The sequence below is a fragment of the Amphibalanus amphitrite genome, unplaced genomic scaffold (assembly GCF_019059575.1).
Source record: "Amphibalanus amphitrite isolate SeventyFive unplaced genomic scaffold, NRLGWU_Aamphi_draft 000858F_arrow, whole genome shotgun sequence".
Taxonomy (NCBI): Eukaryota; Metazoa; Arthropoda; class Thecostraca; order Balanomorpha; family Balanidae; genus Amphibalanus; species Amphibalanus amphitrite.
Window position 1 is genome coordinate 16,796 of NW_024882352.1, and position 22,616 is coordinate 39,411.

At 58.1% G+C, this 22,616-nt stretch overlaps 3 protein-coding genes across 7 annotated transcripts; 1 reads left to right on the forward strand and 2 right to left on the reverse strand.

The window, feature by feature from the left end:
* Positions 1-1,475: 1,475 nt before the first annotated feature.
* LOC122367221 (protein phosphatase 1L-like) lies at positions 1,476-6,226 on the reverse strand. Of its 3 annotated transcripts, none has more exons than XM_043340134.1 (5): positions 6,170-6,226; positions 4,367-5,082; positions 3,598-4,063; positions 3,324-3,454; positions 1,476-2,620 (listed from the first exon to the last, which is right to left on the reverse strand). In XM_043340134.1, the coding sequence occupies exons 2-5, from the start codon at positions 4,835-4,837 to the stop codon at positions 2,219-2,221; spliced, it is 1,470 nt and encodes a 489-aa protein (XP_043196069.1). In that variant the 5' UTR covers positions 4,838-5,082; positions 6,170-6,226; the 3' UTR covers positions 1,476-2,218. The 3 variants fall into 3 exon arrangements, with proteins under 3 accessions (XP_043196069.1, XP_043196071.1, XP_043196070.1); XM_043340136.1 differs by lacking the exon at positions 6,170-6,226 and adding an exon at positions 6,082-6,145; XM_043340135.1 differs by lacking the exon at positions 6,170-6,226 and adding an exon at positions 5,702-6,026.
* A 432-nt stretch (positions 6,227-6,658) lies between these two features.
* Positions 6,659-11,280, reverse strand: LOC122367222 (translation initiation factor eIF-2B subunit beta-like). Of its 3 annotated transcripts, none has more exons than XM_043340138.1 (2): positions 11,005-11,280; positions 6,659-8,595 (listed from the first exon to the last, which is right to left on the reverse strand). In XM_043340138.1, the coding sequence occupies exon 2, from the start codon at positions 8,543-8,545 to the stop codon at positions 7,448-7,450; it is 1,098 nt and encodes a 365-aa protein (XP_043196073.1). In that variant the 5' UTR covers positions 8,546-8,595; positions 11,005-11,280; the 3' UTR covers positions 6,659-7,447. The 3 variants fall into 3 exon arrangements, with proteins under 3 accessions (XP_043196073.1, XP_043196072.1, XP_043196074.1); XM_043340137.1 differs by having other exon boundaries at positions 11,048-11,094; XM_043340139.1 differs by lacking the exon at positions 11,005-11,280 and adding an exon at positions 8,893-9,152.
* A 233-nt stretch (positions 11,281-11,513) lies between these two features.
* On the forward strand, positions 11,514-21,934 carry LOC122367223 (nuclear pore complex protein Nup107-like). The gene is made up of 16 exons (XM_043340140.1): positions 11,514-11,636; positions 12,217-12,357; positions 12,577-12,654; positions 13,035-13,127; positions 13,487-13,668; positions 13,879-14,058; positions 15,235-15,453; positions 15,744-15,937; positions 16,048-16,198; positions 17,845-17,939; positions 18,180-18,333; positions 18,643-18,765; positions 18,966-19,352; positions 20,387-20,506; positions 20,740-21,171; positions 21,471-21,934. Exons 2-16 carry the CDS (start codon positions 12,219-12,221, stop codon positions 21,573-21,575), a joined length of 2,652 nt encoding a protein of 883 aa, XP_043196075.1. The 5' UTR covers positions 11,514-11,636; positions 12,217-12,218; the 3' UTR covers positions 21,576-21,934.
* The last annotated feature ends 682 nt before the right edge of the window (positions 21,935-22,616 follow it).

The window sequence follows — 22,616 nt, forward strand, 5'->3', positions numbered from 1 at the left end:
AGCTGCCCGGTGCTGTCAACGGGCAGCTGCCGGCCGTGGTCTCCGCACAGCTGCCAGACACGGTAGGCGCTCAGCTGCCGTACCGCCCCAAGGTATCGCGGGTGCTGCTGCGGCGCCTGGTCCATAAACTGCGCGCGCGGCAGGAGCGCAGCAGCGGCCGGCCGCCGGCCGCCGGGCCGGACAGACCGGAGGCGCGGCAGAGCGGCGCCGAGCTCGGAGCACTGCCAGCTCTGAGCCGGGGACCGGGCGGGTGGCAGACGGCGCCTGTCACCGGCCCGGACGGCGGGGCAGCTGTCTGTCAGGGGAGCCCAGTCCACACCGCACCCTACAGCAGGGACGGAGCTGGGGCGGACGGCGCTACGTCTGCCGGCTGCCTGGGCGGCGGAGCTGCTGCTGGCCTGGGCAGCACGGTCACTGCCGAAATGGGCGATACGCAGCGTGGCAATGACGCCGTTCCAGAGGGTATGTCGGTTGATGTGCCCAACCATCCTGCAGTGCTGGCTCCCAAAGTGCCGGCGGAGATGCAGTTGGAACCCGCCGCTGAGATGCAGATCGGACCCGTATCGGAGTTGGGCCTGGGATCCGCGCCGGACCTGGATCTGGGATCCGCGCCGGATCTGGATCTGGGATCCGCGCCGGACCTGGACCTGGACCTGGGCCAGCTGTTCGAGTTCCCGGTGCCGGAGCGGCGCCCGTCTCCGCTCTCCCCACTACACAGAGCCATCGAGAGCGTGGCGCGAGAGCTGGCCAACATCCCGCTGCACTCGCCGCCGCCGGCCGCGGCTGGTTCACCGGACCCTGAGAGCCTGCACGGGCAGGGACACCGCGCGGCGGAGCCCCCACGGCAGCAGAGCGGCTCGCCGGGACTCGGGCCGTCACCGACACCGGAACTAGAGGAGCCAGCCGACCTGGACCTGCTGCTCAGCCAGCTGTTCGAGCCGTGAGCCGCGGCTGCAGCAGGCCTCTGGTCCAGAATGTTGGAGTGTTCACCGCTGGTGACCACTAGTGAACTAGGTCGAGTCATCTGGCCGGAGACTGCCGTCTAATCGGCTGTCCTGCACCGATCACTCAGCAAGCCGGCCTGCCCTGGACGTATTGCCTAGTCGCTACGGAGCCCTGATCACCACCAGTCTCTCGTGTTGTAGCTGGCTTTGTGTGAGCTGCGACAGCTGTCACTGTGGGCCGCCTGACGCCGTATGTCCATGTGTTTGTTTGTGTTACACGCGACATGCACGGACCTGGGCAGTCTCGCGCGTCCTTCCCGTGAAGGCTGCGTACTTATGGCACTGTTGGTACTGTGAATAGCCCCAGTTACTGCCCTAGTCTTAGTCTGCCCAAGTTTTTAGGTACAGGGTTCCGGATTCACTGAAAGTTCGTTTTGCTGGAGCGTGGTGTGCATGTGTTTGGTTTTTCCCGACGTAACCGACATTGGGGCCGTCAGTAGTCCTGTTTCAGCCCACACTCGCCAACGCTGATGTTTTTACACAATTTTGTATTTATCTATATTCATTCATCTGATAAATACAACAAACATAACAATCCGAACAAGCTCATAAATCTGTGTCGGCGTACAGGCGTAACAACGGGCGCCAACAGCAGTCGGCCTTTGTTGCAGTCATATCGCAGTGATTCTGTGTGCGGATGGCGGCACCAGCAGGAAATAGCGCGCGTCTAGCGGGACGAACATCATCAGCGACCGCTGGAGCGGCGGGAGGGAAACGGTACTGAAAGCTACCGGAAATCAACGAAACAATCACTGGTAATCTACCGGGAACACATCATCAACTGTGGGTAAAAGGACCATAATAAACATAAAGCCTGGGGTAGGGAGTCCCGAATGTATCGGGTAAACACAGCGTGATTGCATAAACATAGCAGAGCTGCCAGTGCGCAGAGACGCCAGCCTTTAGTCATACGTCATACGCGTAAACATAAGCAGAACTGTCAGTGCGCAGAGAGTCAGCCTTCAGTCACATGTCACACGCTAACGTTCGTAGCGCGCCAGGCGCAGCGCACGCCTCGCTGCAACTGTGCAGGGCGTGCGCAGTGGAGGAGTCGACTGCCCTCTGTCCTTCCCGGCCGGTCAACAACAGACCCACAGCACGGCCGGCGGAGCCTCCCCGCCCGCCCTCACACGGCCGCCTCCGCCGCTAACACAGGCGACTGACTGACTAGATACCGCCCTCCCGCCGGGCGGTGAGAGCTGCGGACGGGCCGCCTAGCTGGCCGGCTGGCGGCGGAAGCTGCCGCTGCGGCCCAGCTGGCCGGGCCGCAGGTCCACCACCATCACGGTGATGTTATCCAGCGAGCCGCGCTGGTAGGCCAGCAGCGCCAGGCTGCGCGCGCCCAGGTCCGGCTCGTGCAGCCGGTCGCGGATGTGCTGGACGGCCTGCTGGCCGGTGGCGGCGTCCCAGAGTCCGTCCGAGGCCAGCAGCAGGAACGGCGCCGCGTGGTGGCGCACGCTGACCGTGCTCACGTCGGGCCGGCAGGTCAGCAGACGGCGCTCCTTGAACGGCAGGTCGCCCAGCGCCCGGCTCGTCGCCAGGATTCCGTTCACGCGCCACACGCCGTTAAACGTCACGAAACCGCCCGCCTCCGTGATCCGCTTCTTCTCTGCCAGCTGGTGAGAGGCAGGGAGATACGTCAGCGAGAGATATCGCAGGGTGACGTCAGAGACAGGGCAGCGGAGATACGCCAGCGAAAGATAAGAGAGGAACGTCATAAGAGAGATAGTAGGGGAGATACGCAACGGAAGATATGTCAGGAGAGATACCGTAAGGAGACATGTCAGGGGAGATAAGGGAGCTGGTCGCTGGACGTCAGAGGCGACATGACTGAGGGGATACAGAACGGGAGACATGACAGGTCGAGACCGAGAGTAATGATAAGAGAGGAGAGGAGCCAAGACAGGAACACCAGACATGGCAGGATAGCTGCTGGAGCTGAGACATGTCATGAAAGACACACGAAATGAGACATCGCAGGACGACGACATCCTGCCAGGAGATATTGCAGCGAGGTACAGCAAGATGCACCTGAGAGACACGTCAAGGGACATTGTGTCGAGAGGAACGTGGCCATGAGATGGTAAACGTTACAACAAAGCAGAAAAGCACAGGATTATCGGACACCAAAAGTGAACATGTCATGGTGACTCCGCAGCTTAAATCCCTGTCCACTGCTGCACAATGCAGGGACTAGCCAATAGCCACAGCCCCGGGCCGAGTTGGGCCGCAGAGGCCCCTGTCCCCTCACACAGGCCCACCATGGCCGATTCAGTCGGTACTCGGTAGATTGTCGCTCAATGGTTACAATATAGGTACCTGGTCGGGCTTATGGTCGGTGGTGAGCGGCACGGCGTTGCCGCGCGCGTCACAGAGCACGGCTCGTGAGTCGCCGCAGCTGGCCACCACCACCTGGTCGCCGTCCACGAGCGCCACCACCGCCGTGGTACCTGACGGAACATTGTGTGAATGTAAAATACAGCATCGCAACAGCCCATGCAGCCTCTGATTGATGGAAAATAGTAGCATGAACGAGGCAAGGACTGGGTTACCCTTGCTCTGCAGTCGCGTGCCCTCCCCAGTGCCCACTGACCGGCGATGTTGGCCTCGCGCCGCGCGGCGTCCAGCAGTCGGTCGTCCACCTCACTGAACACCTCCTGCAGCACTCGCGTGTAGTTGATCTCGCCCAGGAAGTTGACCAGCATGTCGCCCTGCAGGCCGCCGCGCGCTGACTCGGCGCGGCGCGGCGCGCGCGGCCGCTGGTACGCCTCGTGGCAGCGCGCCGGCGCCGCGCTCGGCCGCTCAGACGACTCCGCCGGCGGCTCCACCGTGATGAGCGGCGGCGGCGGCGGCCCGTCCGGGCTCGGAGGCTCGCCGCTGAGGTCACCTGGCGCCGAGGCCACCGGGTGCAGCGGGGCCGGCGCCGCCAGCAGGCCGGACGGGCCGGCCGGCTCGGCGGGCTCCGACGGCTCGGCCGCGGGAGCGCGCTGCGCGTGCAGCTCCAGCAGTTTGACCTTGAGCGCCGTGATCAGGTGGTCCTTAGTGTACTCGGCAGCAAACTGCAACAGCAAACATCAGCTGCTGTCAGTGCCCATCATCCATGAGGTAAAAACATCACAGGAAAAGGTTAGACATTCATTAAAAAAAAATCGTACAACAATATTCTGAGCAGTAGATGAACTGGAGCACACTAGCATCAGCACAAGGCAAGGAATAAGAAACAAATGATTCGAGCATTCTCACAACATAAATAAAATATCACAGAGAACGGGAACATGGTAAGAGCCACCGTCGGTAAGCTACGGGAGATAGGTGAGGGGTGCTGTGGGGGTTATCGTCCCCTGCGATCCCCGGTAACTCACGTCTCCGCCGTGTCCGTCATACACGGCGTACACGGACACGGCGCGGCCCGACGGGCCCAGCGCCATCTCCTCCTCGGCCGCGAACCGGTCCTCCATCTTGGCGCGCAGGCCCTGGATGGCGAAGGCGGTGGCGCGCCGTCCGCGCCACTCGGCCGGCGGCGTCTCACCGCACAGCGCGGCCGCCATGTCTGTGACGCGGCGCGCGCCCGGCAGCGGCACGCGCGCCGCCACCGCGCGCCAGATGCTCACCAGCGCCGCGAACGAGCGGTCGTTGATGAGCAGCGTGAGGAAGCCGATGGCCACGGCCACGCCGACCATCTCTGGGCGCAGCAGGCAGAGCTGCAGCAGCAGCAGCACGCTCTCCAGCAGCGTCTCAGCGCGGCCCAGCGCGCCCCACGCGATCCCGGCCAGCAGCTGGCCGTGGCTGGCAAAGAAGCTGCACAGCACCTCTGACTCCACAGCGTCCTCCATCACTGGCTTTGGTGTGTTTGTTCAGGGTGAGGTGACACTGGACAAGCCCCTCTAATGTTGTTTTTGTTTTATTTGTGCTGCTAGTTCATAGCACAGTTTTCATCACCTAGTGGAACTGATAAAACAATAAGAGTGTTTGAAACCACTGTTGGAGGCAGAGTTCATCCTAAGCAGGTGTCTTCTCTCTGATGTCATGAATTGACTTAATCAGAATGTCTGTCCAAATCACTGAACCTCACCAGAATCTGCAAAAAAACAAAAATGAGATCATCATCAGTTTGAATGAGATGCTTTCAGAATCCACATCTTTATCCTGAACATTACAAAACATAGAATGGTTACCATATAGGTACCAGAGTACATACATGAACTTTCTCATATTTAGAAACTAGTCCAAAAAGAAGAATGGGTGGCGTAGGGCCCAGGGGCCAGGGTGCCACACAAAGCAACTGTGATAGGTAGGTACTTTAAATCAAAAGTTTAGTGTATTGCAGGCAGATGGCAGCATAGTCCACCCAGGTCTTACATAGACCTATCTCACCAGGGCCCAGTTACCAATGCTGATAATAGGATTTGGCAGCACTGGCAGGAGTTAACGGCACTGATATAAAAAAATATCCTCTTTATTTACATCCAGCTAATCTTGTTCTATGATTTTGATAGTGTGAAATTGAATGATTATGAATGTTGCCCGAACGAATGCATAAATGAATGTTGGATAGTTCTAAATGTCATCAAATGCTGTGAATGCGCATTTAAGGCATTTGGTATGATTGGGCCGGGGGCCCAGGTGCCCACTACCCACTGGCTGAATACACAAATACAGATCAAATGATGCAGAGCTTCACACCCACATCAACATACCTACTTGCCACCACTGAGCTCAGTGGCAGCAGAACACCTTCAATCAAGGGAGGCACTGCCAACTCTTGGCCCCATTCTTTCCATGAAATGCCAATAGGGTTTATGTTAAAATGCCAAAATCAAAAGGGGTACAGTGCCCCGTTACCGGCCCCATTCTGCGGTCTATGGCTGAGCTTCAAGATACATGCCTTATCCACTGGGACACAGAAAGACAAATTCATAATATTAAATACCAATACACTTCGAAATACTAATGAATAAATACACTCCAGTCTCCAGATTACCACACTACTCAGCATTGGCATGCCCAAGATTCTTACAGATCAAGATAGCCAGGCATGCCATGGTGATGGGAGATCGAAATCAAGTTGGGAAATTACAGCGATGGTATGACGTGGTAGAATGACAAAGAAAAACCACTTAACTCATGAACGAAATGAAAATAAAAAATATCAATAAACAGCTTACGCTAAAAGCTTAAAAATGCCAAAAAAGTCCCTAGTTGTCCCTTGACCTCCTCACACAAATACAATACAAACACAAAAGCGGGATATTTGGCGCAAGTGCGACGATCATCTTTTTTATATCTGCTAATTTTCGAAGGGGAGTAGCTGAACTTGGGACTATGACGTCACAGGCCCAATTTAATGACGTACGTCATCAAAATACTGCAACCCAGGGTATATTGACACTGCAACCGATCTCGCAGTCGTCTTCCTAGGCTGCGCCCAAACCGCTGCGCCTATGATCACCCTATGGTGAAATTCTAAAAAATCAAAATAGGCGCAAAAGTATCTAAACGATAGCGCAAGCAAATGGATAACGGGCAGGTGCGCCCCAGCTGCCAGATATGGCACTGCACTGGCAGATGACGGCCCGGGCCATTTACCCATATGGGATATTCTGCATGGCGTTGCGACCGATTCAAGATATAGCCAGCCAAAACACAAAAAGTCGGGCAATTAGCGTCCGTTTATCATGCTGGTAACCGCTTTATCTACATGAACAAGAGTAGCACGAAATTGTTGGTTCACAGCACGGAAGATCTTAAATTTGGAGCCCTTTACAAAACACCGAGGAAAACGTAACAAACTTACAGTTCCTTGAAACTGTGCAATCATCTGCCAGCTTACTTGCACCAGAGCTGTGTCACCAGTCACCGGTGTGATATCGCCCACCCATCTGCCGCCGTGCAGGCACAGCGCGAACTCTGCCCAGTCGGGCGACACATCCAGAGCCGGACAGCGTGCAGCGCTGGACTGGCAATGTGCCAACACCCACAGACCCACCCTGCACCAGTTTAGCCGGCCAGCGCCGGAAACGCCTGCGACACACATCTGTCCCCGACAGATGATCACGACACCAAATCAGATGGAACCTGTCAATAGCTGGCTATGTTAGGCACGTAAATCTCCTTGACACAGTGACTATCCACCCGTCACCACCACCGACGGGCCGGCCAATCGCACTCGCACGGTCTCCAGGCTTTGTCAAACTCCGACCACATCGATCAAGATGACCTGCCAGTCTCCGACCTGCCCGATCCCGGTTTTGCACCCGTACGATCTCGTTGAAACTGGCTGGTCTCAGACCTGCGCGATGTCCCTGTCCTGCACGACGTGGTTATCTCCGACCTGCACGATCTCGCCGAAATGCTGGCTTCAGAACCGCACCGTCACCCCGTCCCTGCACGCCCTCGCTGTCCGGCTGGTCTCACACCTGCACGATCTCGTGGTCCTGCTGGTCTCAGACCTGCACGATCTCGTGGTCCTGCTGGTCGTAGTACTCGTTGAGCAGCCGGTACACGTACCAGGGCGAGGTGCCGCCGGTGTGTGTCACAAACAGGGTGACCAGCTCTGGCGGCACGTAGTCGAACAGGGGGCAGGTGAGGCGCGCGCGGCCCACCAGCGCGCCGTCCGCGTACGGCAGCACCGACTCCGGCGACACCGACTCCAGGAAGCCCTCCTGCTGGTCGCCGCGGTGGAACTGCGGCGACAGCTTGTACGAGGGCGCGCACACAATCACCGGAACCGAGTGGAACCGGGCGGCCAGCGCCAGCGCCTGGGTGCCCACCGGCGCGCGCAGGCCGCCGTCGGCCAGCACCGTGTGCACGCCCAAAATCACCTTGTTGACGCGCGCCATCATGGCGAACAGCGCCGACTCGGCGATCACGGTGACGTGCACGCGCCGCGGCAGGGCGGCCAGCTCGGCGGCCGCGCGGTGGCCGCCGCCGAACGGCGCGCCCTCCACCACCAGCACGTGGAAGGCGCGCTCGCGCGCGGCGCGCCGCAGGAAGGCCAGCACGGTGGCCGACCGGCCGGCGGTCAGCACCACGTCGTCGGCGTGAATGTGGCTGAGCGCCTCGCGCGCGATGTTGTCGGCGCTGGCGTCCAGCTCGGTCTGCAGCTCGTCCAGGCCGGCCAGCAGGTTGGCGCGCAGTCCGGTCAGCTCGGAGCTGAGGTCGGCGGCCGGCGCCGCGCCCCGGCCGGCCGTCAGACGCCGGTGCAGCGAGTCCACCTGGCTGGGCGGCGCGCCGTGCGGACGCGCCTCGTGCACCTCGTCGTGCGCGCCGTGCTCCTCCCGCGCCATTTTCAGCAGCCGACAGACCAGCGTGCCGACGGCCGGCTGAGTGGGCAGCTCGGCGGCCAGCTGCCGTCCGGCGGCGCGCAGCTGCCCCACCAGCTGCGCCGTCTGCCGCCAGCCGGGCTCGGAGACCAGCTGTCGCAGCAGCTCCAGGGTGCGGTCGGCCACCTGGCGGCTGGGCACGGCGCCCTGGCGGCGCGTGGTGCGCACAAACTCAGACACCAGCCGCTCAGCGGTCGGACTGAGCTCCTCCATCCTCATCTGGTGTGGGCGCCGACAGTTTGCCGTCACTGGATTCCGCTGACTGCGGACTGGAACGGATAGAACGGGACACCGGTTAGTGTCAGAGGTGGGGCCATGGAACACTCGTTCGTATGTGAAGCAAAACGATGAATCTAAATAAGCATAGTTCTCATTTAAGTGATAAATTCGTACCGATTTTCGAATGAAACAATGTTGAGTTTCGTGAATAGTTTATTACGCCTTATTCAAGTAACAACATATTTCAGGGAATTTTGACGCAACTGACAAAAGTCACATCACTCAAAACTATCTTAACACGTCACTCGGGCTCGGTAAAAACCGACCGGCGTTGCGTCGTGCCGCACCTGGCCTGGTCGGCGGCCCGGTCGGTACCCCAGGCGTCTCCCAGTATCGCCGCGAATTCCTCCGGCAGCTGGTGTTCGGCGGCCGTCAGACCGTCACAGAGCCGCGGAAGGCCGTCGCAGCCGGGCGCCGCGCGGCACTCCGCCATCACAGAGACCAGGAGGGCCCGCAGCGGCGCCGGCGGCGACTCGTCATCCGGCGCCGCCAGGTCGTAAGCCACTCGGCAGAGAAGGAAGGCCAGCGCCGGCTGGTGGGCGGCCAGCCGGGGCCGCGCGTCGGCGGCCAGCCGGCGGACGGCGCGCAGCACACCCTCCAGCAGCGTCCAGTCGCCGCCCACAGACGACTCCACCAGGGAGGTGAGCACCTCCAGGCCGAGTCTGAGCCACACCACGGCCTCCAGCCCGAGCCGGGCCAGCAGCGGCTCCAGCTGGGCCAGCAGCAGTCGCCGCAGCGCCGGCTGACCCTCGGTCGACAGCGAGTACAGCAGCTGTTTGGTGAGCCGGTGGAGGCGGGCAGCGCCCACCAGCGGCGTGTCGTCCCCGCCCGGCTCCTGGGCGGCCGTGAGCGCCAGCAGCAGCGCCGGGTACGCCTCGGCGGCCACCTGCGGCTGCCGGCCGGCGCAGAGCCGCTCCAGCGCGGCGCACATCACCTCGGCGCGGCCGTACTGGCGCAGCGTGGCGCGCGGCACCAGCTCCAGCAGCCGGCGCAGGCAGCCGGCGGCCAGCCGCTGGTGGCGCGCCTCCCAGTCGTCGGCGAGCAACAGAACGGGCGGCAGCAGGGCGGCCAGCCGCGCCGCCGCCGCCGGCCCGTCCAGCAGCTCCAGCAGCCACGGCAGGCAGGCGGCGGCGGCCGGCCGGCGGCGCCACTCGGCCGGCGTCAGCTGCTCGGCCAGCCGGCGCACGGCCAGCTCACCGGCCGGCGCCGCCAGCAGCTCGGCCGGCGAGTCGGCGGCCAGCAGCGCGGCGCTCAGCTCGGCCGCCGCCGCCGCCTCCTCGGGCGAGCTCCAGGGCAGCTCGGGTCGCCGGCGTTCGGCCACCACCAGCAGCGTCTCGGCCAGCACGGCCGGCGGCGACGGCGCGGCCGGCGGGAGCCGCAGCTGCGCCGCCAGCCGCCGGAGGCTGGCCGCGCTGGCTGCCCGGTCCCTGCTGAAGTCGGACGCAGTGTATGGGCGGTCCTCGGGCAGGTGCAGCGGTGGCACGCGCAGAGAACACGCCACACTCCATAGATCGGATGCAGCCATTAGGTATCAACTGATTCTCCCTGTAAGTGTCGAGGAAATCCAACCAACACTCTTTTAATAAGAGAACCTGGAAAATATCAAGCAATGGCACTACCTACTGCTAAAAAACTGTACATATTCCAGGGCAGCTTCAGGGTTATTTATCATCATACATTTAGTAAACATAAACATAATATTTCCACTGAGAAATGATTTATAAACACTCACACTTATAGAGTGGGTTCCCTTCCCCCTCGGCTTTTCTGTCCTGGGACCACTGGTCGATCCAGGAAAGATTCTAGAGTCTGTGGTCGAATAGGAAACAGCACCACTCCCCAAGCTTGATTAAAAAATCCCAGGATTTCACATACAAATGTCTCCTATGAAGCAATGCAAAAATGCAAAAAAGCTTCTTTCTATGCCAGAAAAAAACTGAAATTCCATTAACTGTGAGCACTGGGCCCTGTTTCTCCGGTGATAGCAGCAAGCTGCTTTTACACGTGTCAAATTGGGTTTCCATGGAAACATCAACAGGCCCATTGCTCCAACACTACCGCAAGTGTGACGTCAGCTCGCGCAATTTGATAGCAGCGTGGTAGCAGCGTCCCATGAAACACCGCCCTGCAAAGTGCAAGGGGCCTAAATATACCAGCAACCTCCCTTGGATCCACCAGTAGCTGACGACCATGACGTTTGTTTATAACGTGAGCAGCAGCATAAAACCTGCCGAGCACATGTCTCAAGCTATGATTCTTAAGGATCCAGAATGAGAAGCAGATCAAATATTTATTTCCTCATATTCGTTCCCCAGAGGCCAGAACCAAGCACGTCAAATAGCAGGGCATGACAATAAATAAACAAAAGATCCCAAATCATCATGTCCACTTCAACTTACTTGACAGTTGAGTTAAGTTATACGCAAGCAAAAAATTACGTACACTCTTCACAACGTCAATCTCGATCGTATCATAGGATCCTGAGGGATCCTACGCGGATCCCACATCCAATGAATCTTGAACCCTTAAATATGTTCTGTTTAATACATCACAATAGCTCGTTTGGGATCATAAAGCTAGCTAGGGCAAGTTCTCTTTTTTGATTCGTCGAAATTTCATTCTAAAAGCGCTAGCATCAGTATTGTTTCTAAACTGAACACAATTTGAAAGGACGCATTTTTTACATTTATTGCGTAGCAAAGGCATAAACTTTTGTTCAGAAAGTTTTTGCCTATGCTGCTCTTTAATTAAATTCATAATTATTTCGTTCACAAAGAAAAATGAAGATATTTTTTAAAGAAAACATATTTTTCTGAAGTGTATTGTACACGCAATTTTTAGCTTATTTGAATTTTTCTCCTGTAAAAAGCAAATGAACGAAATAAGTTTTCAAATTGCTAGGCAACTTATCACTTGTCCCAGGTAGTTGAACACAAATAACACTTGGGTATGGGTGGGTATGGGTACCCAAGGATCTCTTGATGCCAAACACCCGGTTTAGTTTGAAATTTTGTATTACTGTTGATTACATGTGAGTATTTTACATTTTATGAAAGTATTACCCATCACACATTCTGAAGACCAGTTCCTTGCTTTAAACAAAACAGGTTGAGAAGCTCCTGGTTTCCTGCCATGTCAGTGCGGTCAGTGCTCAGTGCTGTGCTTATTAGTTTTTAGGTGCTTATTTGAGCACAATTAAAAAAATGACTCATGGGTGAATTGATGACGTTGAAGCTTAAGCTACATTAGCAAGGAATTCTGTCAATTGTTTTTGTTTTTTCAATTGTCCCTGTACTTCTGACGAAGACGCGGGCCGCAGTGACATGATACTGATAGCATTATATCAGATGCTTCATGCCAGACTGGGAAAAATACATGTTATGCCGAATATGTCTGGCATAGTGGCAGGATTGCACCAAAAATTTTGGCGCACGTCCGGCATAACTTTGCATGCGCCAAATTCAGTGCATGGTGGCAGGTGGCAGCTGAATTTTACTCGCAGGGCGACGGCAGATTTTTTGTGAAAATCATGTCACCGAATTTGGTCGGCACGCTGGTCAATCTAGCAGCAGAGTTCTTGTGAGTGTTTATTAATCATTTCTCCCGGACAGTCATGGACACCCCTCAGCCTCGGCGGCAGCAGAGCCGTCACTCGGACATCTTTGAGCGTTCGCTGCAGCGGCTGGACGATGCCCTGCAGAGCCCGTCCGGTTCCCTGCAGGGCCGGCCCCGGCAGCCGGACCGACGCTCCGGTGAGTGGCCGGCCTCCCCTGCACGCACCACATGGCTCACTGTGGGTACCGTCATTCTGTTGTGTGATGTTCTGTCTTAGTTTGTCCTCTGACATTCCGCCAGTCTGTTGTCTGATAAATTGTGTTGTGCTAGACAGGGCTGTTCCCGTTGCAGTGCTGGCTGTCGCAGTTTGTTTTCCGACGAGTGTGTTGTGTCTGACGAATCCACGGCCGTTTCAGTGTTGTCGCGGCGCAGCGGGCGGCTGGATGACCTCACCATGGACCTCACCAGCTACACAATGGTCGGCGGCAGACGCAGTGAGTGACTGATCAGCGCAGCCGCCCGGCGCCGGGCGCGTCTATCGCCGCTCTACCATTCACACCGATCGTCATTTGAACTCTACTGCGCTACCTGCGGACGGGCAGCCCGATTAGACTTCACGGCAGGCGTTATTTGCTTGGCATATTTACGCAGCATTTGATAAAAAAACATTTTTGAAAAAAGTATTTTCGTTAGAAGTCTGCATGTATTTTTCCAAAATATTTGGGAAATCGAACATTAAGGGTTGTATGCTAGTTAGCTCCGGGTGACGTTATTCAAACAATCGAAGTTTTGCGACCAATGTGCTGCGTCCACTGTTGTTGCTGGTGGTGTTGGCCCTCTGACACAATGTCGCCGGCCCTGCCCCTCCCCCCAGGTATTTTACCCGGTGAGATGACCGCTCTGGAGGAGTCCATATTGGAGGAGCCCGAGCTCACCATGCTCACCGAGGAGGACCCGGGCGATAAAGGTGCGTCCGACAGCCGAGCCGTCCAGCCGGCGCCTGAGAGGAACCTCCCTTAGTGTCAGGCGCTGCGGTGCGGAATTATGTGTGTCAGGAGCACGGCGTGTCACAGAGACTCTGTAGCTGGTGTTCGTACTTGGGAAGACTGTCTTAGCGTGTGTGTCCGTGTGTGTGAACAGGAGTGAACGGAGCTCAGCACGGTCTATCTGGTCTGGACCGATGACTGCCCCTGTGTGCTCTGTACTTACTGCTGACGCACTATACGGTGTCGGCGGCGATTCCGGCTCATCCAGGCAGAGACCAGCCGCGTCCGGCGGCAGATCGTCGGTGTCCGCTGACCGTGGTGCGCCCGCCCCCGTCCCCAGCGGTGTCGGGCCTCTCGGAGGAGTTTCTGTCGGCCTACCGGCAGCGTCCGTCCGAGCACCAGCTGCTGGACCTGCTGGCCGACTACCAGCAGCTGACCGAGCAGCAGGTCGAGCGGCTGGCGCAGCTGGTCAGGAGGGTGCCCGCCCAGCGGGGCGCCACCCACCTCACCGCAACACGACAGGTGAGAAACCCATACCTGATCGGGCGCCACTCACCTCACAGCCACACGACAGGTGAGAAACTTGTCCGCTTGCCGCCATTAGACAGCATGATGAGAGCCATACAGTTAATAAATGTCTGGGTATATATTCATCAGCTCGGCTACACCGACTCTTTTTTCCCGCCGCTCCCGTCTGATCAGCTGCACTGACCGTTCCCTGTCCGCCGCCAGCTGCACAGCCAGCTGTCGAAGGAGCGGAACACGTGGCGGCTGCTGGTGTCGCTGTACCGCGACCGGCTGCTGGTCACCTCGGAGGAGCCCGGCGCCCTGCTGCTGGAGGGCGTCGGCCGGCCGCGCTCCGACCAGAGGCTGGCCGAGGACCTGTTCAAGTGCCAGACCGACGTCCGCCAGGTGCGTACTCGGACACAGGGACGGTGAAAAGAAATGAACGGGGGATATTGAAAACGGGAGTCTGAGAGGGGGGAGAGGGGGGACAGATCTCTACTGGAACAGCGCCGTGAGGGTTGGTGCGGGAAGTTTTTCACTCTCACCAGTGGTCTGGTCCCAGTGAGGCAGCTACCCTACCACTGACTTAGCCAGTAGGTATGTCTACGCCGAACTCACTGACGTACACCGTACCGTAACCACTGACAACCGTGACACGTCCGTCTCCGCTAACTGACCTGTGTTCAGTCTCCGTTCACTGACCGGTCCCTGCTGATCAGGCCCAGCTGTTCAGTCTCCGTCCACTGACCGGTCCCTGCTGATCAGGCCCAGCTGTTCAGTCTCCGTCCACTGACCGGTCCCTGCTGATCAGGCCCAGCTGTTCAGTCTCCGTCCACTGACCGGTCCCTGCTGATCAGGCCCAGCTGTTCAGTCTCCGTTCACTGACCGGTCTGCTGATCAGGCCCAGCTGTTCAGTCTCCGTCCACTGACCGGTCGCTGCTGATCAGGCCCAGCTGTTCAGTCTCCGTCCACTGACCGGTCGCTGCTGATCAGGCCCAGCTGTTCAGTCTCCGTCCACTGACCGGTCGCTGCTGATCAGGCCCAGCTGTTCAGTCTCCGTCCACTGACCGGTCGCTGCTGATCAGGCCCAGCTGTTCAGTCTCCGTCCACTGACCGGTCGCTGCTGATCAGGCCCAGCTGTTCAGTCTCCGTTCACTGACCGGTCTGCTGATCAGGCCCAGCTGTTCAGTCTCCGTCCACTGACCGGTCGCTGCTGATCAGGCCCAGCTGTTCAGTCTCCGTCCACTGACCGGTCTGCTGGACAGGCCCAGCTGTTCAGTCTCCGTCCACTGACCGGTCTGCTGGACAGGCCCAGCTGTTCAGTCTCCGTTCACTGACCGGTCTGCTGATCAGGCCCAGCTGTTCAGTCTCCGTCCACTGACCGGTCGCTGCTGATCAGGCCCAGCTGTTCAGTCTCCGTCCACTGACCGGTCTGCTGGACAGGCCCAGCTGTTCAGTCTCCGTCCACTGACTGGTCCCTGCTGATCAGGCCCAGCTGTTCAGTCTCCGTCCACTGACCGGTCCCTGCTGGACAGGCCCAGCTGTTCAGTCTCCGTCCACTGACCGGTCCCTGCTGGACAGGCCCAGCTGGTGGTGGATTGGCTGGAACACTGCGCCGCCGACGACATCGTCAGCGGGTACATGGACAAGGTGGAGTTTTTCGGCAACACGGCCGTGGCCTGGGAGAACACGCTGCACGCGCTGCAGGCGGCCGACGGGCGGACGGCGCGCGGCCAGAGCCGCAGCATGGACCCGGACGGACCGGTGCGCGACAGGCAGCCGCTGCACGACCTCGACCAGGTAACCACTAACCACTGTGATCCCTGGCTGACACCGGTCAGGTGTTTTTAAAGCATTATGGCTCCCGATAGGTCCCAAGCAGGGTATTTCAGTCTTTTCTAACCAGTGCCCCAGTCCCTGTAAAGTCAGGACCAGCGGTTGGTTAACTTGTCCCAAACTCCATCCTTCTGTGTGTAATTGTTCTGAGTGACCTTTCTCTGGGTGTTTAACTGCTCGGAGTATCTGTGCGACTGCAGTGTCTGTTGCTTAGTCTCTTTTGCCGACGCTCCGCCTCCTCTGCCGCTCTGCAGGACGACGAGCGGCGCCTGCTGCGCTACATGTTCGTGCTGCTGCGCTCCGGGCAGATGTCCAAGGCGCAGGAGCTGTGTCTGCGCGTGGGTCAGCCGTGGCGCGCCGCCACTCTGGAGGGCTGGAAGCTGGCGCACGACCCCAACTACGAGGACCCGGCCAGTGAGCCGCGGCCCGTCCAGGGGAACCCGCTCAGGTGAGAGCACAGGGCGCCGCTGGAGCCGGCCGACACTGTGGGGCACTTGGGACCCCGATCCAGCGGCCGTGGACCGTGTCCCTGACTCCCGCTCCCCCGGCTCCGTTCAGGGACCTGTGGAAGCTGACGGCGTGGCAGCTGTCGGAGGACGTCTCCTACGACGAGCACGAGCGGGCCGTGTACGGCGCGCTCTGCGGCAACCTGGACGCCCTGCTGCCCGTCTGCAGCACTTGGGAGGACCGCGTCTGGGCCTTCTTCAAGGTCAGTGGCTCAGAGACCGCGTCTGGGCCTTCTTCAAGGTCAGTGGCTCAGAGACCGCGTCTGGGCCTTCTTCAAGGTCAGTGTCTCGGCGCCGCGTCTGGGCCTTCTTCAAGGTCAGTGTCTCAGAGACCGCGTCTGGGCCTTCTTCAAGGTCAGTGGCTCAGAGACCGCGTCTGGGCCTTCTTCAAGGTCAGTGTCTCGGCGCCGCGTCTGGGCCTTCTTCAAGGTCAGTGTCTCAGAGACCGCGTCTGGGCCTTCTTCAAGGTCAGTGTCTCAGAGACCGCGTCTGGGCCTTCTTCAAGGTCAGTGGCTCAGAGACCGCGTCTGGGCCCTCTTCGAGACACGCCCATCCCAACCTCTTCGTGGCCGCAGCCGGGACGGGGCGAGTTGTCGAGCAGAGCTTGTAATATCTGCCTACCGGGTGTCCCAAAAGTAAGGTCATGATTTAAAACTTAAATATCTCGAGAAGTAAGAGTCCGAATCACTTCCAATTTTCACACGTGCAAGGTACATCCATAAAATTATTTTCTTGCATGCTTAAACCATTTTTGATCATAACTACACCGAGCAGTAGGCATGAAACTGAGAAGGTCGAAATTCAACTCTTAGAGAGGGTCCGTCATTAAAACAAAGGGTAAATACCGCCCAGTTTTCGGCCCTAAGCAGACCCTATCAGCTCGCCCTATCTCTGAACTCATGCATAGTTTCGACTCAACCGGTAAAACGTCAGAAAAAAGGTATAATGTACGCACAGGGCATGTATACTTAGCCACCTGTGCTTCGAGGTCCTGAGGACGACAGCGGGAATCGGGTGACAATCAAGAGAGGTGGCCCAGAGTCCTCCCAGTGGTTCTTTCGCTCGTCACAACGCAGCTGTGCCGACACCATCAGCCAGCAGTGGTTTCAGCAGGATGGAGACTATGCTTGCACCGTCCTGAAGGTCATGCATTGTCTCCGAGAGTGGATGTGAGATCCCGTAATTTTCAGTCAGGGCAACGCCATTGAATGGCCTCCGCGGTCACCTGACGTTACACCTTCATATTTTTATTCTCTGGATACACAACAGAAAGATTGTCTTTTAGGACAACCCAACAAGTCGGGAAGAACTAAAGGATGATCCCTTCGAGCAAACATAGGCGGCATCTCACCAGAGAATCGCTCCAGAATAGTGGAGGAAGTCAAACGTAGTCTATTCTTGCACGCGGCCCGAAATGGTGGCCATGTAGAAAAGCAGCAAATGTGGGGCTACAAGCCAATGTATTGACTCATATGTATGTCAGAATAAAATTTTATAAAATGCTCTTTCATATGATGTCCTATTTATATCTATCCATCGCGTATTTTTGGCAGTGTGGCCAAAACAAATGATGACCTTACTTTTGGGACACCCTGTATTAGTGTCTAATTACTGGTATTTGTGTTGGCCATTGTGCTGATGACACTTTTGACTGGTATTTATTGACAGGTGTTTGCTATTTAATCTGTCCTGTGTTTGCTGACAACTGTTTGTTACACCTCTGTCCAGTGTTTGTTGACAGGTATTTGTAGTCACTGACTGATGTTTACTGACAGGTGTTTGCTACACTGTCCTCTGTCCGGTGTTTGTGGACAGGTATTTGTAATCACTGACTGGTGTTTGTTTATAGGTGTTTGTCGACTCGCGCGTGGAGGCCGATGTGCGGGAGAACAGTCAGTCGCTAAGGCAGCTCCGGCCGCTGCCCCAGCACTACACCGAGAAGAGGTCAGTCGTATGGTGCTCCCACACAGAACTCAGGACGCCAGCCCGGTGGCAGTCTCCCCGCACTAGACGGGATGGTCACAGTGTAATTACCCACTGGGAACTGCGCTGCAACAGCAGGTCATTGCAGGGCGTTGTATCTTGCATTTTGTGTGTCGGTGTTCAGTCGTCAGGCGCTTTGTCAAGGACTCTCATGCTGTTTGAGATACCTGATTCTGCAGTGACTGCCTGTGTACCTTTCAGCCGTTCGCCGGACGCCATTTTCTCGGAGGTGGACGCTCTGGAGAACTCCTCGGGCCGCACAGACGAGGCCGTGCGGCTCTATAACGCCATCCAGCAGTGCGCCATTCTCGGCGACGAGGCCACCATGTGCGCCAAAATGGCCGCCTTCTGCAAGGTTAGTTACACTGACTCCGTAATGGAAGGGAACTTATAGTTATCGAGATCGAGAGGATGAACTTATAGTTATCGTACGATGTTGGCCTTTTAGGAACTGAAAGCTTTTGGTTACAACGCATCACCATAAATCAGATAATCGATTTACTGTGGTTCATTTAGCTGTTTATCGTTAGAATGTCCGTGTTTAGAGATTTTTTTTTCGAATTTTCGGTTCTATGCCGAAAGTTTTACGATCAAGTTTTACGATCGATTACGATACTTGTCGCTTATCTTCCTCCATGACTGACCGCCCTCTTGCCCCGCTCAGGAGGACGGGGGTAACGACCAGCTGCTGCGCTCGCTGGCGCACATCGTGCTGCTGGTACGCCAGTACGGGTCCACAGAGGTCGACCACGACCACTGCGTCACCGTACTAGAGGCTTACGTCAAGGTGAGTGGGTTGCGATCGTGGAAGGTTGGGAAACGGGGCCCTCATACGGGCCGAATTTCGAAATGCTTTCTGTTTTTCTGTGCCAACTAGATTGTAATCCCTTGTCGTTCTCTGACCGGGGTCGTATCTTGCGCTCTGGACCTTTTACGAATTTCCCCTGCCAGCCTGTTTCTGACCGCCTGTCCCGCCGTCGGCCGCAGCGCCTGGTGTCGCGGCAGGAGGCGCCGCTGGCCGTCTGGTACACGGCGCTGCTGCCGCCGCCGCTGCAGACAGAGTGGTGCGCCGCGCTCATGGAGTCGGCCCGGGCGCCGGCCGACCGGCTGCGCACCCTGCGGCTGGCAGAGGAGGCCGGCCTGGACGCGCCGGCCGCCGCGCTGGCCGTGGTTCGCGCCGCGCGCCTGCCCGCCGAGCCGGCCGCCGAGCTGTCGGCCGAGACCAGCGAGGACGACCGGCGCGCCGCCGGCGCCATCCAGTGGCTGCTCTTCGAGCCGGCCCAGCGGCTGGACGCCCTGCGCGAGGGCAACGCCATCTGTCGGCGGCTGTTGCTGGCCAGGAAACTGCCCGCCGCCAGGGAGCTCATGCAGCTGGTGAGAGCAGGGGAGAGGGGAGAGAGGAGGGGAGGGATGGAAACTGCCCGCCGCCAGGGAGCTCATGCAGCTGGTGAGAGCAGGGCGGGGGAGAGAGGAGGGGAGGGGTGGAAACTGCCCGCCGCCAGGGAGCTGATGCAGCTGGTGAGAGCAGGGGAGAGGGGAGAGAGGAGGGGAGGGGTGGAAACTGCCCGCCACCAGGGAGCTCATGCAGCTGGTGAGAGCAGGGCAGGGGAGAGAGGAGGGGAGGGGTGGAAACTGCCCGCCGCCAGGGGGCTCATGCAGCTGGTGAGAGCAGGGCGGGGGAGAGAGGAGGGGAGGGGTGGAAACTGCCCGCCGCCAGGGGGCTCATGCAGCTGGTGAGAGGCTGAGAGCAGGGCAGGGGAGAGAGGAGGGGAGGGGTGGAAACTGCCCGCCGCCAGGGGGCTCATGCAGCTGGTGAGAGGCTGAGAGCAGGGCAGGGGAGAGAGGAGGGGAGGGGTGGAAACTGCCCGCCGCCAGGGAGCTCATGCAGCTGGTGAGAGGCTGAGAGCAGGGCAGGGGAGAGAGGAGGGGAGGGGTGGAAACTGACCGCCGCCAGGGAACTCATGCAGCTGGTGAGAGCAGGGGAGAGGGGAGAGAGGAGGGGAGGGGTGGAAACTGACCGCCGCCAGGGAACTCATGCAGCTGGTGAGAGCAGGGGAGAGGGGAGAGAGGAGGGGAGGGGTGGAAACTGCCCGCCGCCAGGGAGCTCATGCAGCTGGTGAGAGGGGAGCCCCCCTGCTTAAGATATATTTTGGGAACTATCACAGTTGAATCTAATGTCAAACTAATTTTCCTTTTGCCGTTTCAGCAGCTCCATAAGATCCTTGATCGTGGACTGACTGCGTGGCTGGTGGTTGCACGCCTATGCGTCTGACGCCTTTGTTCGGTCGTTTTCCTTATGTCGGCTGACCCCTGTTTGTCTCCCTCAGGTCCCTGGTGGCAGTATCGCCGTGCTGCTGGCCGCGTGCTGGGTGGCTGTCTTTGGGTCTGACCCCTGTTGTCTCTCACAGATCCCGGACGACAGTATCGCCGTGCTGCTGGCCCGCTGGAAGGAGACGACTGGAGAGACAGAGCTGCCGCCAGAGCAGGACAATGTGGTCAAGGAGCACCTCTGCGTCAAGGCGTTCATGGTAGGGTGCCAGCGGGGCCCCCGGGAGTATCTTTGGCTGTTACACTGATAGCTGTTCGAGTTTTATATCAAAACTGACCTCTCGATTCTCACCTAATTCTTTGATTGCGATGAACTTTCGCTTTGCTATGCGATACCTACCCATTATCAACGCCAGTGATTAGAGGTGATGTGCGGCCTCTGATGTGTGTTTGCGGTGGATGCGGCTGTACTGAGACGTCCCCCCGTTCGCAGCTGGGCCAGGACGCGTACCAGGACTGGTCGGACCAGTTCTACAGCCAGCGGCCGCGCCGGCCAGAGCTGCGGCCGGCCGCCTCCTTCGCCGAGACGGTGGCGCACGAGCAGCGTCTCAAACAGTACGAGACGGCGCTGGAGCGGTGGCGCGCGGCCCACACGGCCGCCACCGCCGCCACCGCCGAGCGGCTGTACAACGTGCTGCTCTTCCCGGACGGCGGCTGGATGGCCGACCGCGCCGCGCCGCACACGGCCGCCGCGCCGGAGGGTGCCGGCGAGCCGCAGCGGCAGCGCGAGCTGGCCCAGCTGCGGCGCCTGTACGTGCCGCAGACGGTGTGTGTGCTGCACACGGTGCTAACCGAGAGCGGCCGGCTGCCGGAGGCCGCCCGGCTGGCCGACCTGGTGGCCGGAGACGAGTACCAGCTCTACAAGGTCAGTCAGTACTCAGTAGTGGGGGCTGACAGAGCAGGGCCGGGGTGGGCCCGGGGTGGGTGATTTACCGCGCACTTCGCCGTCCGAATCGCGCCCGTGCCGACCTATTCAATCTTTGAATCTAAAGAAAGAGTGGCATTTTTTGTCAGTGAATGATGTACCAAAAACACTTATTTAACGCACAAAACTTCATGAATGCTTATAAAATTAGAATCGGAATGATTATCTATTTGTCCTTTCAAGTACCAAGTGCTAGTGAAATAGTCACCGATGTGATCGTGTGGTCTGCTGTTCCACAGGAGTTCAGCCAGCCGGAGCTGCAGAACCTGCTGGGGAAGCTGCGGGAGACCTCTCTGAGGCTGCTCGACCAGAACCTGGACGCCCTCGGCTACCCGTTCCAGTGATCCGAGACGGCGCCTGGTGTCACAGAATCGTCCAGCTCCATCTGAACCAACAGGTCGCCAGAGCTCAGTGGATGTACTTTAGCTCACCACAGCTCACAGCTGAGCTGACCGCAGCTCATTGGAGCTACCTGGACTTATCACAGCTCAGTGTTACAGCTCACAGCTCACTGGCGCTGCCGAGCTCGCCCAGCCTCCCGTTCCATTGAGTGAGGGAATTAGTCCAGCTGGCCGGGCCCTCTGTGTGGGCCGTGCGATGTAGAGCGACGTTTTGAGAGGGTTGGAGGTGGCTGTCTCCCGCCCATCTCGTATACATGTGCCGATCATTAGACTCGTGTTGTTGGAATACACTGCCTTTTGGATCTCGTCTCTACTACCAGTGCTGGGAAAATAAACAATGGTGTCCTCCGGCACAGCATGGATCAGGCGGTGATCGCCAGACATCTAGCGGCCGTAAAGTGAACCATGGTGTCCCGCGGCACAGCATGGATCAGGCGCAACTGCCAGTGACATCTAGCGGCTGTAGAACTGACCTGTGTCTTGCGGCACAGCATGGATCAGGCGCAACTGCCCGTGACATCTAGCGGCCGTAGAATTGACTATTATGTATTGCGGCACAGCATGGATCAGGCGCAACTACCCGTGACATCTAATCTAGCGGCCGTAGAATTGACTAAGTGTCTTGCGGCACAGCATAGATCAGGCACAACTGCCAATGACATCTAGCGGATGTAGGATAAACTATGGTGTACTGCGGCACAGTATGGATCAGCCGCAACTGCCAGTTGACATCTAGCGGCTGTAAAATAAACCATAGTGTCCTGCGGCACAGCATGGATCAGGCGCAACTGCCAGTGACATCTAGCGGCTGTAGAACTGACCTGTGTCTTGCGGCACAGCATGGATCAGGCGCAACTGCCAGTGACATCTAACGGCCGTAGAATAGATCACAGTGTCCTGCGGCACAGCATGGATCAGGCGCAACTGCCCGTGACATCTAGCGGCCGTAGAATTGACTATTATGTATTGCGACACAGCATGGAT